The sequence below is a fragment of the Hypomesus nipponensis genome, chromosome 26 (genome assembly GCF_054491055.1).
Source record: "Hypomesus nipponensis isolate SF chromosome 26, ASM5449105v1, whole genome shotgun sequence".
Lineage (NCBI taxonomy): Eukaryota > Metazoa > Chordata > Actinopteri > Osmeriformes > Osmeridae > Hypomesus > Hypomesus nipponensis.
In genome coordinates, this window is record NC_140386.1 from 2,725,647 (window position 1) to 2,739,749 (window position 14,103).

General features: G+C 38.6%; 1 protein-coding gene across 1 annotated transcript; it reads right to left on the minus strand.

Moving 5' to 3' along the window:
• Positions 1-894: 894 nt before the first annotated feature.
• cep19 (centrosomal protein 19) lies at positions 895-13,194 on the minus strand. Its single transcript, XM_084693155.1, has 2 exons — positions 12,321-13,194; positions 895-2,372 (listed from the first exon to the last, which is right to left on the minus strand). Exons 1-2 carry the CDS (start codon positions 12,448-12,450, stop codon positions 2,026-2,028), a joined length of 477 nt encoding a protein of 158 aa, XP_084549281.1. The 5' UTR covers positions 12,451-13,194; the 3' UTR covers positions 895-2,025.
• Between the last annotated feature and the right edge of the window lie 909 nt (positions 13,195-14,103).

Sequence of the window (14,103 nt, forward strand, 5' to 3'; positions counted from 1 at the left end):
CAGAAGACTAGAGCAGTTTGGAATGTTGCTAATCAGCTGTCCTAAATAACATCTTGATTTGCAGTCGAATGCTCTACTACTGAGCTATACTCATCAAACCATAAATGTTAATGCTATGACTCAACATCCATATTATCCAATGATTTCAACCCCAGACCATATGAAAAGCAGCTAAAAGAGCTCCTAGGTAATATTCACGTAAACCTGCAGTGCACATCTGGATATATCATCCCCATCAGGGCTCTCAATTTTTATAGACATTTGGTGTGAGATTACCATACTTGTCAACGTTTGGGGGAAAGGGGGTGCTGCTAGTGTTTCTGCTGGTAGGTGGCATTTAACTCAAGACAGCTATCAACTCGGCAGAAAACTTAACTCCATATGCCTGTGCCATGTCTATTAAATGTATATAGTGGGACAAGTTGTCCCTTTCTTCTTAGCATGAGAAATACAAGGTGTTGCATGAGAGCATCTGAACTGTTTGAAATGTGTGTCTCACGGTGATTGTGTGAGACTTGAGAGCCCTGATCACAGTTAAGAATGTCCACCATTTTGACACACTGACAGTACTTATTAGAAAGTCTACACTCTCACAAAATGGCCTTTATCAACCTTCTGGCCTGGATTTTATATCAATTAAATAGTAGCAGTAGTCATATTCACTCTGGAAATGTTTTTAGAAATGTTCAGAAAAGGTTAGTTCACCAACAGTCACTTTGCTGGAAAATATTGTAGGGGGTTAAATATTGTCCAAACAACCAAAACAAAATCCCCTATGGTTTAAAGGAAGATGGGAAACTGAACAGTGTATTAGCATGAACAAAATAATGCCAATACCAATATAATTACAGGTATTTGACTCTATGGGTAAAATCAGAGCAAGAATGGTCAAAGTACGGTTAAATGAAATACGCATTTAATAACTTTGCATATGAATGAAATCAATTACAAGGCAAATGTTATAATATGACAGCTTTCAATCTTACCTACTCTACCATGATAATTTAGCCTGACGTTGTCATCCTCATAATTCTAGTCAGAATATGAGTCTGAAAACTCTCCGTTGGGCTGTGACTATGGGGCGTGTTTCAACCGAACTTGTAAAACAAATGCCTCTTCGCTCAATTGAATAGACCTACAACCAATCAGAGCAACGTAATATGTTGTTTGTTGAAAACAAATTCAACCCAAGGGCTCTTTCTTGACGTTGTTGATTACGTTACTGTTGATCATCTGTCCATCATCGTATAAAGCCCGCCCTGGCAATTTCATTGGTCCGCCCAGATCCTGGTTTTATGTAGTTGTTCCCAATACGGGACCCTCAAGACTCAACTTCCCGACCAAATTGTTTTGTGGGCAGGGAGAAGTTGGGCTGGCAGCCAGGCTAATGATCATTGTAAATCAGAGAGAAAGCAAGAGGTGAGCAAGGAGTAGGACAGTAGGACAAGGGAGAACTGAGGAGAAGGTCTTAGGAGATGAAGAATCCCAAGAACAATGCATTACAATTACCTTTATACACAAGAACAACCAATCAGACCACATCTTGAATGGAGTGTGAGAGCCATCAAGTTGAGACCGTCCAGAAACTCCATACTTTAGCATATGAGAGGTGGGGGCAGGTTTGACACCCAGCCTTACAATATCTTAAATTAAATTAACAGTAAATTAACAGAAATTAATCCTATTGTAATGTAAATTGTCCTAAATTGGAGTTTAAAGGGTGGGAAATTCTGGCAGCAACAACAACCTATACATTCAAACTATATTGCACATGGTCTTTGTTGGCCTCTTATAACAAAAAATACATTTTGTCTTCACATTTACAATGTTAGCCCTTGAATGTATTAGGTTATTTACTGTGTACAAATTCAATATCAGTTATTTTAATATGGAGTAATGGAGCTTAGTGTTTACAGAATTCCATGTGACCCTAAAACAGTTTGCATCAGTACTCCTATGGTGTAATTAATGTATCATCAACATATGTTGATAATATATGTGAATTTAAATTTTAAACATTGCCCTTCAAAACCCATCATTAGACTCTTCATCCCAGCTGCATACTTCTTGAGCAGCCTCAGTGAATTCCACTTCCAGGTCATAAACAAAGTTAAGGTCATCTTTATGTCTACGGTTTCGCTCAAATATTTTGTCCATTTCAGCCTTCTTGCGGTTCAGGTCCTTGTCGCTCAGCTTGTTGAGGTCTTCTTCAGGGTTTAGGCAAAGTGAAGCAAGGCTTTGTTCTAAGCTGCAGCCTTGAATTTGATCTCGCAGAATTATGTGAAGCCTCTCCAGTTGCTCTAATGAGACATGCTCAAAGTATGCCTTGTGTCTGGTGTGGTTCTTTAGTCTCTCAGCAGCCTTGTAGCAGTCTGTGGAAGAGTTAATGTGACACGTTAATGAACGTGAACGTCTTATCAAGAAACACGGATAGTTGCATTGTAGTTTTATGCTATATATATATAGTCTCATGTTTGTCATAGGCCCATTCTCAATCTCCACCCTCACAGACTTAGAGGCTTAAGGGCTTAGGAGTGTCCTACTGTCAAATCGTCAAGTGCGCGAGGGCTCTTTGGCAGATATTTTGAGCCCTTTATGCACCCTTTTCGTAAATCTGCATTTTTGCAGACTTTGGCTATGGGAATTGCCCACAATTCACAGCGTTGTGATGTGAAACACTAGGGTTACAAGGCAAACCCGCCTTATAAAACAAGAAAGAAGAACAGTAAACAAACATGCATTGAAGGAGCAGCCAACCCATGACGTAAACACAAAGCTCACTGTTGATTAATACAGCCATAACTGAGTGTAGTTTTTCCTCTGATACATTCCCAATATGCTTTCAGATTTGATCTATCAACAATTGCTTGACGTCACTTACCATGTGACGTCAAGCAAGTCTGTGAGGGTTTAGGGTGGAGATTGAGATTGAGCCACAGTGCACTTCAGCTCTGTTCAGCCTATAGTTCCTAAGGAAGCTCACGTCCATGACCCTCTCCACACCAGCTTGCGATGCATTTTTGGGTCTGGTACCACCAGTTGAGAAACACGGGCCTACACATTATTTCAAATGCAAGTCAACTAATGGATGATATCACTTAATCTCTAGAAATTATAATCCCAATAACCAGATAACAGTTAAAAGGGACTAGTTTCAACAACCTTAATCAATTTCCTTTCTTCTAAAACTGAAGTAAAAACGCACTGAATTGTGGATCAGTAAACAGCAGGAGACTATGGGCAGCTGAAACGCTTTCTAAACCCTGGGGGCTGAGTCTTCCAGTGGGCCTGGATACACCAATGGGGACAGTATATTGCATCTATAACATTGGGGAAGCCAGAAGGAGAGGATTAAGTAATATAGAGGCTTGTCAAAATATAGGCTACTTTAAACAATGAAGATACTTTATGCAATTGAATAAAAGGTCTCCTTGATTCTATGTATTTCAAGATGACCTGGAAAACTGATGATAATATTCAGGTATTGCTTTGGAGCAAGGTATACCCTTCATATTTCCTGTCATAGTTGCCTTTGCTAAACCTTTTTAAGTTACCAACCCTGTTCAAGAATGTCCCAAATGCAAAGATACACCGAGATGCAGACAGACTGAACAGTGGTCAAGGCTTGGCTACAGTGAATTTGCTTCCTTGTGTGTGATTCCAGCAGACTACAAGCCTCCTTTCTACTATTATAGTCTACTACTCTCCTTTCTACTACTTTCTACTAAGGATGGTAGGCTGCCCTTATGTGTTCATTGCCATCCTTAAGAGTTGCTAAAGTGTTTTTCTATATATTTTTTAAGAATGACAATAAAATCTATTTAGATCAAATATACACTGGGCCTGCTGAACCTATACCTCTTATATACTGGTCAGGGAAGCATTACTTCTGTCTCTGAAGACCCTTGGGGGTGGTGGGATAAATAATGTCATTCGATTTGGATGTGATTCTTATAATAGGCATATTCATTTTTCAACCCAGCGAGTGTTAGCATGAGCGAAGTAGGCCAACTTATGGTTTTCAGGTGGTGGCTACATCATATTGAACGTCGAACTATGAAAAATAAACCGTTGTTGGCAGAGTTTGTGTTCAACGTTTTTTGAGTCACATTTTGAGGTACTTTGTAAATGTACTGTAAATGAAATGCTGCCATACCATTTGCCATTTTGCCTAATAACACAGGTAGGCTATGGCAGAGTTTGTAGTTCGGCAGCCAATTGTGCTCGTGCCGTGAGCAAAAAACTAACAAATTGAAAAGATTAACGAAAGGGACAAATATAACACCTTTTATTTGAAATACATATTTTTTGAGTTTCTTTGTCTTAAATAATATAATCTACAATTTCTGTAGAATATTTCTTTAATTCGCCAATGGTGACACAAGCGGGAATCAGATCTCACACTGCCATACGGCAGCTTGACAAAAAAATCTTAGTCGACCAAGAGCATATCGTCCAGAAAATCAACTCGTCGACTGAGTGGGGATAGCCCTAGTGCTTTGCACTCCGAAATGTACTCGATGGAACTATCTCTTGAGATTATGTTTTCGCCTGTTTGAAATTATTTGCAACACATCTTAATTTAGCTCGACTTTTAGCCTGACAAAGAGCAGGCTGGTTCAGAAGTATAAGTTGCCTTGGTTACGTAGCTAGAACTGGAATAAGACACCTTAATGGAACGGAACTCTGCTGAAGTAAGCTTTTCCTTAACACCCCCCAGATCTTTGTCAGGTTTGTAGCCTTCTCATTTTCAAATGATATATAGGCAATCTGTTGAAAACAGTGTTGTGTAGACACAATAGATTTATTTGTACGTTTTTATTTCAAGTCTCCACTGTAGCAGAGAGTCCACAGACAAAGCATGGTACCATCCACACCTTCCCCTACCCCCGACAAGGGAAGGGTCCTTCCCCTTTGTCCTTATCTCCCAGAGTAGGAGCTTCAAATTCCTGACCCAGCATGGGGTCAGGAACAGAGACCATGGTCTCACATTGTCAGAACAAAGGGAATTACTTGAAGGAACTTTCTTGTGTGGACTTACAAACATTTTCTAAAGGACTACATGGCTCATGGACACTAATTCAAGGACAGTAGTCGATGTGTTATAATGTGTTTGTCTCATTTACCTAGAACGTTGTTAATTGATGTTTGATTATAACTTCCCTTCAGGTATAGTTAAATCAGTCAATCTTGGTATCAAAATAATTGTATCATACTAACAAAACCAGTTATGAACGTTGTATTGTTATATTCTGAAGTTTGAGCATTCCATGGACATTTGAGATAATGGAACTCAAAACTATCAGCCACTTCACACCTCTGGGCAGGTCCCAGGACAACGCCCAGGTGGAAGTAACTGACCAATGAGAGAGGTCACCTTCACAGGGATGACCCCCTGTTCTTTGGGGTATTTAACCCCCAAACGTACAATCACCCCCGCTTGTTCGTAGGATAAACTTGTGGGTGAACGCGTCACTCTCTAACCTATTCCTCTTAACCTACACCTTCACTGAGCGCCCGGAACTTTGACGAGAGATTCCGATTCTGTTCGTTGGACATAACGAACCATTTGACTCTGTTCTTCAAACCGACAAAAGTAACTGCGATTTGCAATATTTCTTACTTGTGACATATTGGCATGTTGTGATTGAATTGTTGATGTTTGATTGTATTCTACAAATGATTTGACTTAATCATCGTTAGGTCAGTTTCCATTGATCGTATTGATTGTACTGCTTTAGCCCAACTAACCCATAACTTGTCTGGTATGTGTTCACTATAATTACATTCTCTTAAATAAATCATTGTGTATAATACTCGCTTATCTCTCACGTTATATGATCTGCTCTACTTTCATAGAATTTACTACTTAAGATTAGACTGATTATTACGAGTGCTATTATTCGATATTATTAAACAAGGTTTCCTCTGTCCCTTTCACGAATCAGAGGTGGTGCCCCCAAGAACTACTATACTTTATTAGAAATTAAGTATTACTAATCTTAAACGAGCAAACCACGCTACACCACCGTCAATGTTTCAGTGAGTGCTGTTGGCTGTGTTGCGTCTTTGCTCTGCAGCTTCACTCGTTGTAAACCAACTTATCAGAGTGCAGCTCATCTATATATTCATGAGCATAAAGTAAAAGGGATAAAACCTCTCGTTTTTAACCTCTCGGGTTATTTCACAGGGTGCATTAGGGCGCAGACCTTAAGGAACAGTGTGAAATACCCTATAAAATCAGAAAATTACCCCTTTAAGAAACTTGACTTCAATCGAAGGATCGCTTCACTTTTCAATTTGAAGCAGTAAATCCAAATGTGTGGGTAATGTCTTGAATGGCTTCACTTCAGGTCTCACTAAATGGTAATACCAGCAAGGCATAATAGTGAGGCCAGATAGTTATAGCTAGCTGCCTGCTTATCGACCTAGCTATTAGGGATGGAGATTTGAACTGATTTCACTATTCGAATAGTATCCGAAATTATTTTCGAATATCCGGATAATCTATTTTATTAATGTGGTTCCGTTATGTAATTAGCCTGACGTGACGCAAAGCATACAGTAAACACATGAACCACCACACATTCTGGCAATTTTTGGGACTGTTAAACTATTAGATTAAATAAGGGTTGAATAAAGAAAACAAATGAAAGATCAATTTATTAACATGACGAAAAGACAATGAACTTGAAAAAACGCTGCGTCTTCAGACGTAGGCTCTTAATTTGGCGGAAAAGCGATTAGCCTATTATTATGTGAAATAAAAAGTAGGCTACATTGGACTAAATTAAACACATTGGGTAGGCTATCCTCCATAAAAACGAAAGACACACGGAGAAATGTTGCATATTAACTTGGATATTAACTTGGAACCGGAATCCTAGGATACGGTGCGCCACCACACATTGCGAACATAAACAGACGATTACGCTAGCTCTACATGGCTACTGGTAAGAAAATAAATAAGCCACAACTGCATCAGCCATACGCATTTTTATTCCAGAGAATTAGCATGTAAACATGCTCAGGGGAGAGGCTAGTACGGAGTCGATTTACGAGCAGGCCGGCGTAGAAAAGACTGCAAGAACTGAGGTTGTTGCGTGGTACTGCTTAGCCAGGACACTATGCTTCTTGTAGCACCAAATGAAATGAAAGGAGACTCGCAGCAGAACGCAGGCGTAGCCTACCTTTTTTGATGGTTTTCATCATTTTCTAACGTCACAACTATTAGAATTCACAACATGACGCGACGGTTTTTCAATAAAACCTTTTTTTTTTTATCAAACTACGCTCATAAGTATTCGAAAAAAGTATTCAAATACTAACTTACTTTAGGATATCCGGATATTCGATTAACCACGCCCATCCCTACTAGCTATCCACATGTACATGGTACTATCTGTCCATGTATTGTTGTTCTGTTTTGTCTTGTTGTTTTATTTGTGAAGCTATCCCTTACAAAAAAGAAGTATACTCCAAGTTTATTTTTTAAGTATACTTAGTATAAAAAGTATACTATTATCATGTTACTTAAAGTATACTAGCAGTGTACTTATTTATATACTTTTTTGTACTAAGTAAACTGAATATGCCCACTTTTTAGTTCATTTAGTACACTTTAAAGTACACTTATAGTGTATTTCAAGGTTTACTTTTGAATACTGCAAAGTAGCCTGTGTAGTGCACTTTCAGTTAATCAAGTATACTTCCTAAAGTACTTCAAAGTATACTTTGGAATACTTTCAAGTGCACTTTCATTTAATGTAAGTACTTCGAGAAGTACGCTTCTAAATGTAATTTTACTACTACTTACTAATGTATTAAAATGTTTAAGGGCCCCTCAAACTCCTCAGATCTTAAGTCACTTGGTGAGAACGAGGCCCCCACAACATTTCACTGCATATTTTTAGCTGAAAGAAGCTATTCACTGCGTACACATTAACGTTGGAAGAATCCAGCTGTTCTTATGAAATGTAAGTCATTTAACTCATGGTTACAATGGTAAACCAGTCAAACAATGACAATTGCCACGCAACAAAACACTACATTCTAAGCACACATTTAAAAAACGAAATTTGTGAAGTTAGATTTGTATTTCGAACAAACGGCAAAATTATCAGCAAATTTTAACACTATTTACCGGCTTGCATCATGGGAATTGACTAGCCAATGAGCCACACTATCTTCATTATTTCACGTTGTTTTTCCTTCAGTCAGTTTGACAGTATAACCTTCAAATGCATAATGCAACCCTTCTGTCTGCTTCTTTCTCAAGTAGCTCCTTATTTTTTTTTCCATTAATACTCCAATGAATAATTATTAGTATAAGATTTTAGGGCTTCAGAATGTTTTGGCAGTAATTAAGGTTACAACTTCAATACCAAAAAAGATTCAATGTGCAATGCATAATAGATTTTCATAGACATGAACAATTAGAATGAGATGGATCTAAAAAATGTAACCTGTAATGTACTTTAACATTATTTTGACTGTTTTTGCTGTATAATAATAGAAAACGTACATCCTACTCCAGAAGAAATGTATGCCATTTTCTGTTTCTAAGCATACTTCTTAAAAGTATATCAAAAGTGAACTTTTTTCAAAGCATACTTAAAAGTACATCAAAAGTGAACTATTTTCTAAGTATACTTCTTCCAAAAGTGAACTATTTTCATACTGCTTAAAAGTATACCACAAGTGAACTAAAAGTGTACTATCGATATTTTAGTATACTTATAGTATACTTTAATATACTTCTTTTTTGTAAGGGATAGCCTGCATGGAGAATACCGAATTCCTAGTATCGGTACATGGCAAAATAAATGAAGTAAAGTAATGGCAGACTAGCGACGTAGCGGTGGCAGTGATTGTTTACTTTGGAGAAGTAGCGACGGCAGTGATTGTCTGCTTTACAGACGTAGCGATGGCAGTGATTGTCTTCTTTGTTAGGCGTAGCAACGGTAGCTCGCTTTGTTAGCTAACATTACCTGGCACTAATCACCTCCATACTACCTGTACGTCTTGCACACGAACACAGTGCTCGATAAGTCTCAAACTATTTACGACTTTGTGATCAATGTCTATGTTCTGTAGAGCACTTATCTGCCCAAGTACCTCTACAAAATCTTCAATGTGTGCCAAAATGCTATCCCCTGACAAGCCATGCTGATCAATTTGATCTACAAAGACCAGCATGCCATCTCTAACACTACTTATGTCTCCCATCATCTCTTGAATCTAAGTGTCCCCATCTGCCTTCGATCTTGTGCAGCTGCTTTGGTCTGAAGATAACCACGCCCCTCTCGCTTGCATGTTAGATAGGGTTAAATAAATACAGCACAGAAATAAATGCAGTTTTCAGAAATATATGTGGCATTAGGAAATAAAAGTCCCATGAAATACATAAACGTAGTCTTTAAAAAACATAATTTTGAAATAAGTAAATGTATTTATTGATGTAGAGAAATGCATTCAGTTATATAAATATTATGCTATATTTATATATTTATTGCCATCTTTTTCTAATTTCAGGGTTTATTTCATGGCCATATTCATTTATTTATGAATTTATCTATTTATTTACCTATTTATTAATTTAATTAAAATGTGACCAAAAATGGGCGGTGAACTGAATGAATACATACATCAGTTCAAACCTAAGTAATGTAAGGAATACATTTGAGTGAAGAAATGTAAAAAAGATTATAGATAATTGGTTCACTTTAACACTAATATACACTATATTTATTTATTTATTTCTGCATTTATTCATTAATTTATTCATTCATTTCTGTATTTCTTCATCTCAATATGTTAATAAGATGTGTTAATCAAAAATAGGTAGGCAATATTTGACACACCATTGGCTAATTGTTTTCAATGCGTTTTATTCGATTATGTTAGCATAACATCCATCCTTGCTGTCATGGACGACATACATGTAAATAGAGCAATTGCTAGAGACTTGGCCAGGGTGGCCGACCATATTTCATCATATATGATATTTGGATAAAAAAACATGTTATTAAGATTTTACTATGTTAGTTGTAACATCACTTAATACCCAACTTCACAAAGCTGACAGTTAAACCATGTATTTCCCTCTATAAAAACTATATCCGATCAATTCTCAAAATGTAAAAAATCCTGATTATTGATTGCGTTGATTGTCAAGCCAACATATTTGTCCATTGTTTCTAAACAGTGTGTTTACGAGCGAGATAGACGATCTGTCATAGCCCCCAATCAAGCAGAAGAGAAATTCGGTAAGATTGACGACACAAAGTTGATCATCGAAGATGAGAACTAGCTTAGTCCTACATGGAGTTGTATGCCCCACAGCACGTATTTTACAAAGACTACGGCAACAAAAAGCCAAATGTTGCAACGTTATGTTGTGAATGGGATGCTGTTGCGACGGTTGATGGAGCAACAAGTTGCTCAAATGAGACATGAAATGCTGTTTTTGGATGCTTTTATATAGGCCTTAGTGGTCCCCTAATACTGTATCTGAAGTATCTTTCCCGAAATTCAGCCTTGGTGCATAGTTACAGCCACTACGAGCAGTCCCTCAAAACGCGCTGTTTCTGTGTCTGTAGCTTTAAATGCTAATGAGGAGGAGAGGGGCGGCAACATGCGCTAATATTTACAATGGATGTATCGCAATGGCTCGTAGCCCCCGTTGCTGTAAGATGCCTCGAATTTAGCCATTCTCATCTGATCACCCTGGTTTGCAGAGGTGCACACAGTCATTTCAATGTGGAGAAAGGCGGATATCGCGAGCCATAACACCAACAGCAGAACGGTTATCCAAATAACAAAGAAGTGTACAACAATCGTGTTACAGCGTTTGTATTCACACACACACTTGATGCCATCTACCTTTACATTAGCGACAGTAACTCAGCTGTTAGCTGCAGAGCTAATGTTACAGCCACATTCTAAGGGTAGCAAGCTAGGTAACCATATACAGTAAAGCAACAAAATGATTGCGTTAGTTAACTTACATGTCCAAGGTTTATAGCTTGACCAAGGAGGTTTAGTAATGATCCAGAATTTAATTTCAGCAAGGCCAGCTTTGGCGCAGACATAAGTTGTGTTGGCGCATTTCCAGCGAAAATATAATTGAGATATTGGTTGTGCAGAGGCTCGGATGAAGGAACTAAAAACAGATTTGTGCTTGCATTTGTACATCCAAGCACAGAGCAACTGTTGTGCTTCATTTGTTTGCTCGCCATGTCTCTCCAGGAAAAACCGATATCGCACTTGCCCTTGCACGGTGGTAGCTCAGTTTCTCATGGGCGGGCCAGATGGTCTGGGCGGGCAAAGCAGAGAAAAGGGAGGTAACCTTTCTCGTATCTACGTCACTCGGAGGAGATTTTCAAACAGAGCAATTGAGCCTTCATTTTGTCAAAGGCGGAGAAGAACACCCAGGGCTTTGTTTAGACAATTCGAAAATTCTAGTCACTGGGGGACCAAAGGCAGGCTAGGGGACCTCATATTAATGTTAAATAACCTCATAAAATGAAGTTTTCATGTCATGTCTCCTTTAGATATAGCCTATGCCATGTTTACGTACCATGTCAGCTTTACATGTAAAAAAGGAAAGCTCAGAGAAGGTGAAAGGCTTGGTGACCTGCGTGGAGAAATGTGCATCTAGTGTGAACAGCATTGCGCCATTCGTAGACGATTGTGGCGCTTTGTGTTGCTTCGCAGCCAGTGTGTCCCAGGCGTTAGCTAGATCTATGGCTCTGGATCGATTGCAATGTCTGAACGTCAGTTTCCATGGCTACTGGGCTCTTCTCGTTATCATATTGGGAACAATGAATGAATGAATGATTAAATAAATGAATGAATACACAAATAAATAAATAAATGTAGATTATAAGTAACTATTGATTGACAATTATGCATTAATTAATACATTTATTTCTGTCTAAATGCATGGATGTGGACATTTATTTATTCATTCATTCATAAATATGGCAGGTTTGGTCCTCCATATTCGCAAGGATGCTTGCAACAGCCAATGTGTCCCAGGCGTTATGGTCTATAGTAACGCGCCGCAGACGCTTCAAGTGTGACTCGGAGTCGGGCAAATGTTTAGCCTACTTAAGCGAGGCTTTTTTGAGTAAACGCAGATTTTGTTGGCGACGTTGATGATACACCACCCAGAATCACTAATCAAATCAGGAATTTATCACAACGAAACCGCTAATACTTTTTTTACAGCGCCAAATTTAAGCGTAATCTTCTGCCTTTAGCTAGTACAGTAACGTGAATTGTACGTATAACTGAGTAAAGTACGAGTTTCCTACCTGATTTTTCTGAAAAATTCTTTAAAGGTATAATTCTTTTACGAATCTTGTTGGTGTTCTCAATTTCATATATCAAAACCATAGACGGCGGGTTGAATTGCACTCCGCATCGCCTGGCTAAAAAAGACATCTCAGATAAAAAACAAATATAGGATTATTTACACGTCGTTATGGAGCACGTCAAAGAGAGTATTTCCGGGTCATGTCTTGACAATTTTTTTCTCTTCAAAATAAAAGCCCATCTAATGAAGGTAAAATAACTGGACAACTCTCCAGCGCTCCCAGACCCCCACCCCTCGGCTCAATAGTATGAACCTGCAGACCGGCGGAGAGCCCGAAGAGCCCAGAGAGCCAATAGGGTCCAAATGCAGTGCTCCCTCCTCAGGCCCCTCTAAACCGGAACTCTCTCCTCAGGCCCCTAGAGCCGGAACTCTCTCCTCAGGCCCCTTTTTTCATGTGTATCCGAGGTATTAGCGCCACCGCTGGTCGGAGGATACTGTAGGCTATTTATATTAATAGGCTACCTTACATTGAACTTCGGTTTTAGCTTAAGTCAATAATGTTTAACAAAGCGGAAATTAGCATTGCGGCTAGCGTTACGTATTGCTAACATTACAAACATGATCACTGTTCTAACCCTGGCAAGCATAGAAAATAGGTTTGGCAGTTTAGCGTCATCTAGTGGTCATTATAGAATATCACATTTTTTCCGTTGGTCATTTGCAGCAGCAACAGCTGGCTCGTGTTATTGTTTATTGTTTCCACGGCAACAAGAGCCGGCTCTGAAATAATTCATTTTTTAACGTTGATAATACAAACAACACTACTCTCTTAATCTGAAATCAATATCCATCCTTGTATTTATGTTAAATGTTGCTTCATCAATTACCACTTCAATCATAAAGATGTGTAATAGCACTAAACATATATTCCATATTCCAATAACGTAGGATTACGGTGTTCATGGGAAACTTAGGCTACTGCAGGGGGATAAATTAACAATAACCATGCCGAGAACATAGCCTTATGTATCGTTGATGAAATGCCTCATTTAGGCTATCACCGGCCAAACTGGCTAGCGAGTTTTTATTATGAAAATGAAATTTAGCCCGCATTTGGAGGGTGTTAATTTAGAACTCTGTACCTAACGCTAGCCGCAATGCTAATTTCCGCTTTGTTAAACACTATTGACTTATGCTAAAACCGAAGTTCAATGTAAGTTAGCCTATTAATATAAATAGCCTACAGTATCCTCCGACCAGCGGTGGCACTAATACCTCGGATACACATGAAAAAAGGGGCCTGAGGAGAGAGTTCCGGCTTCAGGGGCCTGAGGAGAGAGTTCCGGTTTGGAGGGGCCTGAGGAGGGAGCACTGCATTTGGACCCTTCTCCAGAGAGCTGCAGTTTCAAGACCGCAGTTCTAGGACCCTGACAGCGCCACCTAACGATGTTACTAAATCGCAACAATATATTTGACTGGTTTGCAAGAGGCAAGAAACAAGGAAAACTTACATATGTGATGTTTGATGAGACAATTATATAGAAAGGTATCATATTAGAAAATATGTTCGAAAAATAAACAGAGGTAAAATATATTATAATCACATAAAATTAGAAACAAATTGACATATTCCATAGGTGTCAAGATCCAGTGTAATTTGATAAAATGAAGTAAGCAAATTAAGGAAGATAAAATAAGTGGAAAATATATCAATGTGGACAGGTGTGATGCCTGGAGTGACTTTAAAGAACTTTAAACTTGACAGAGAACCAATGTACACC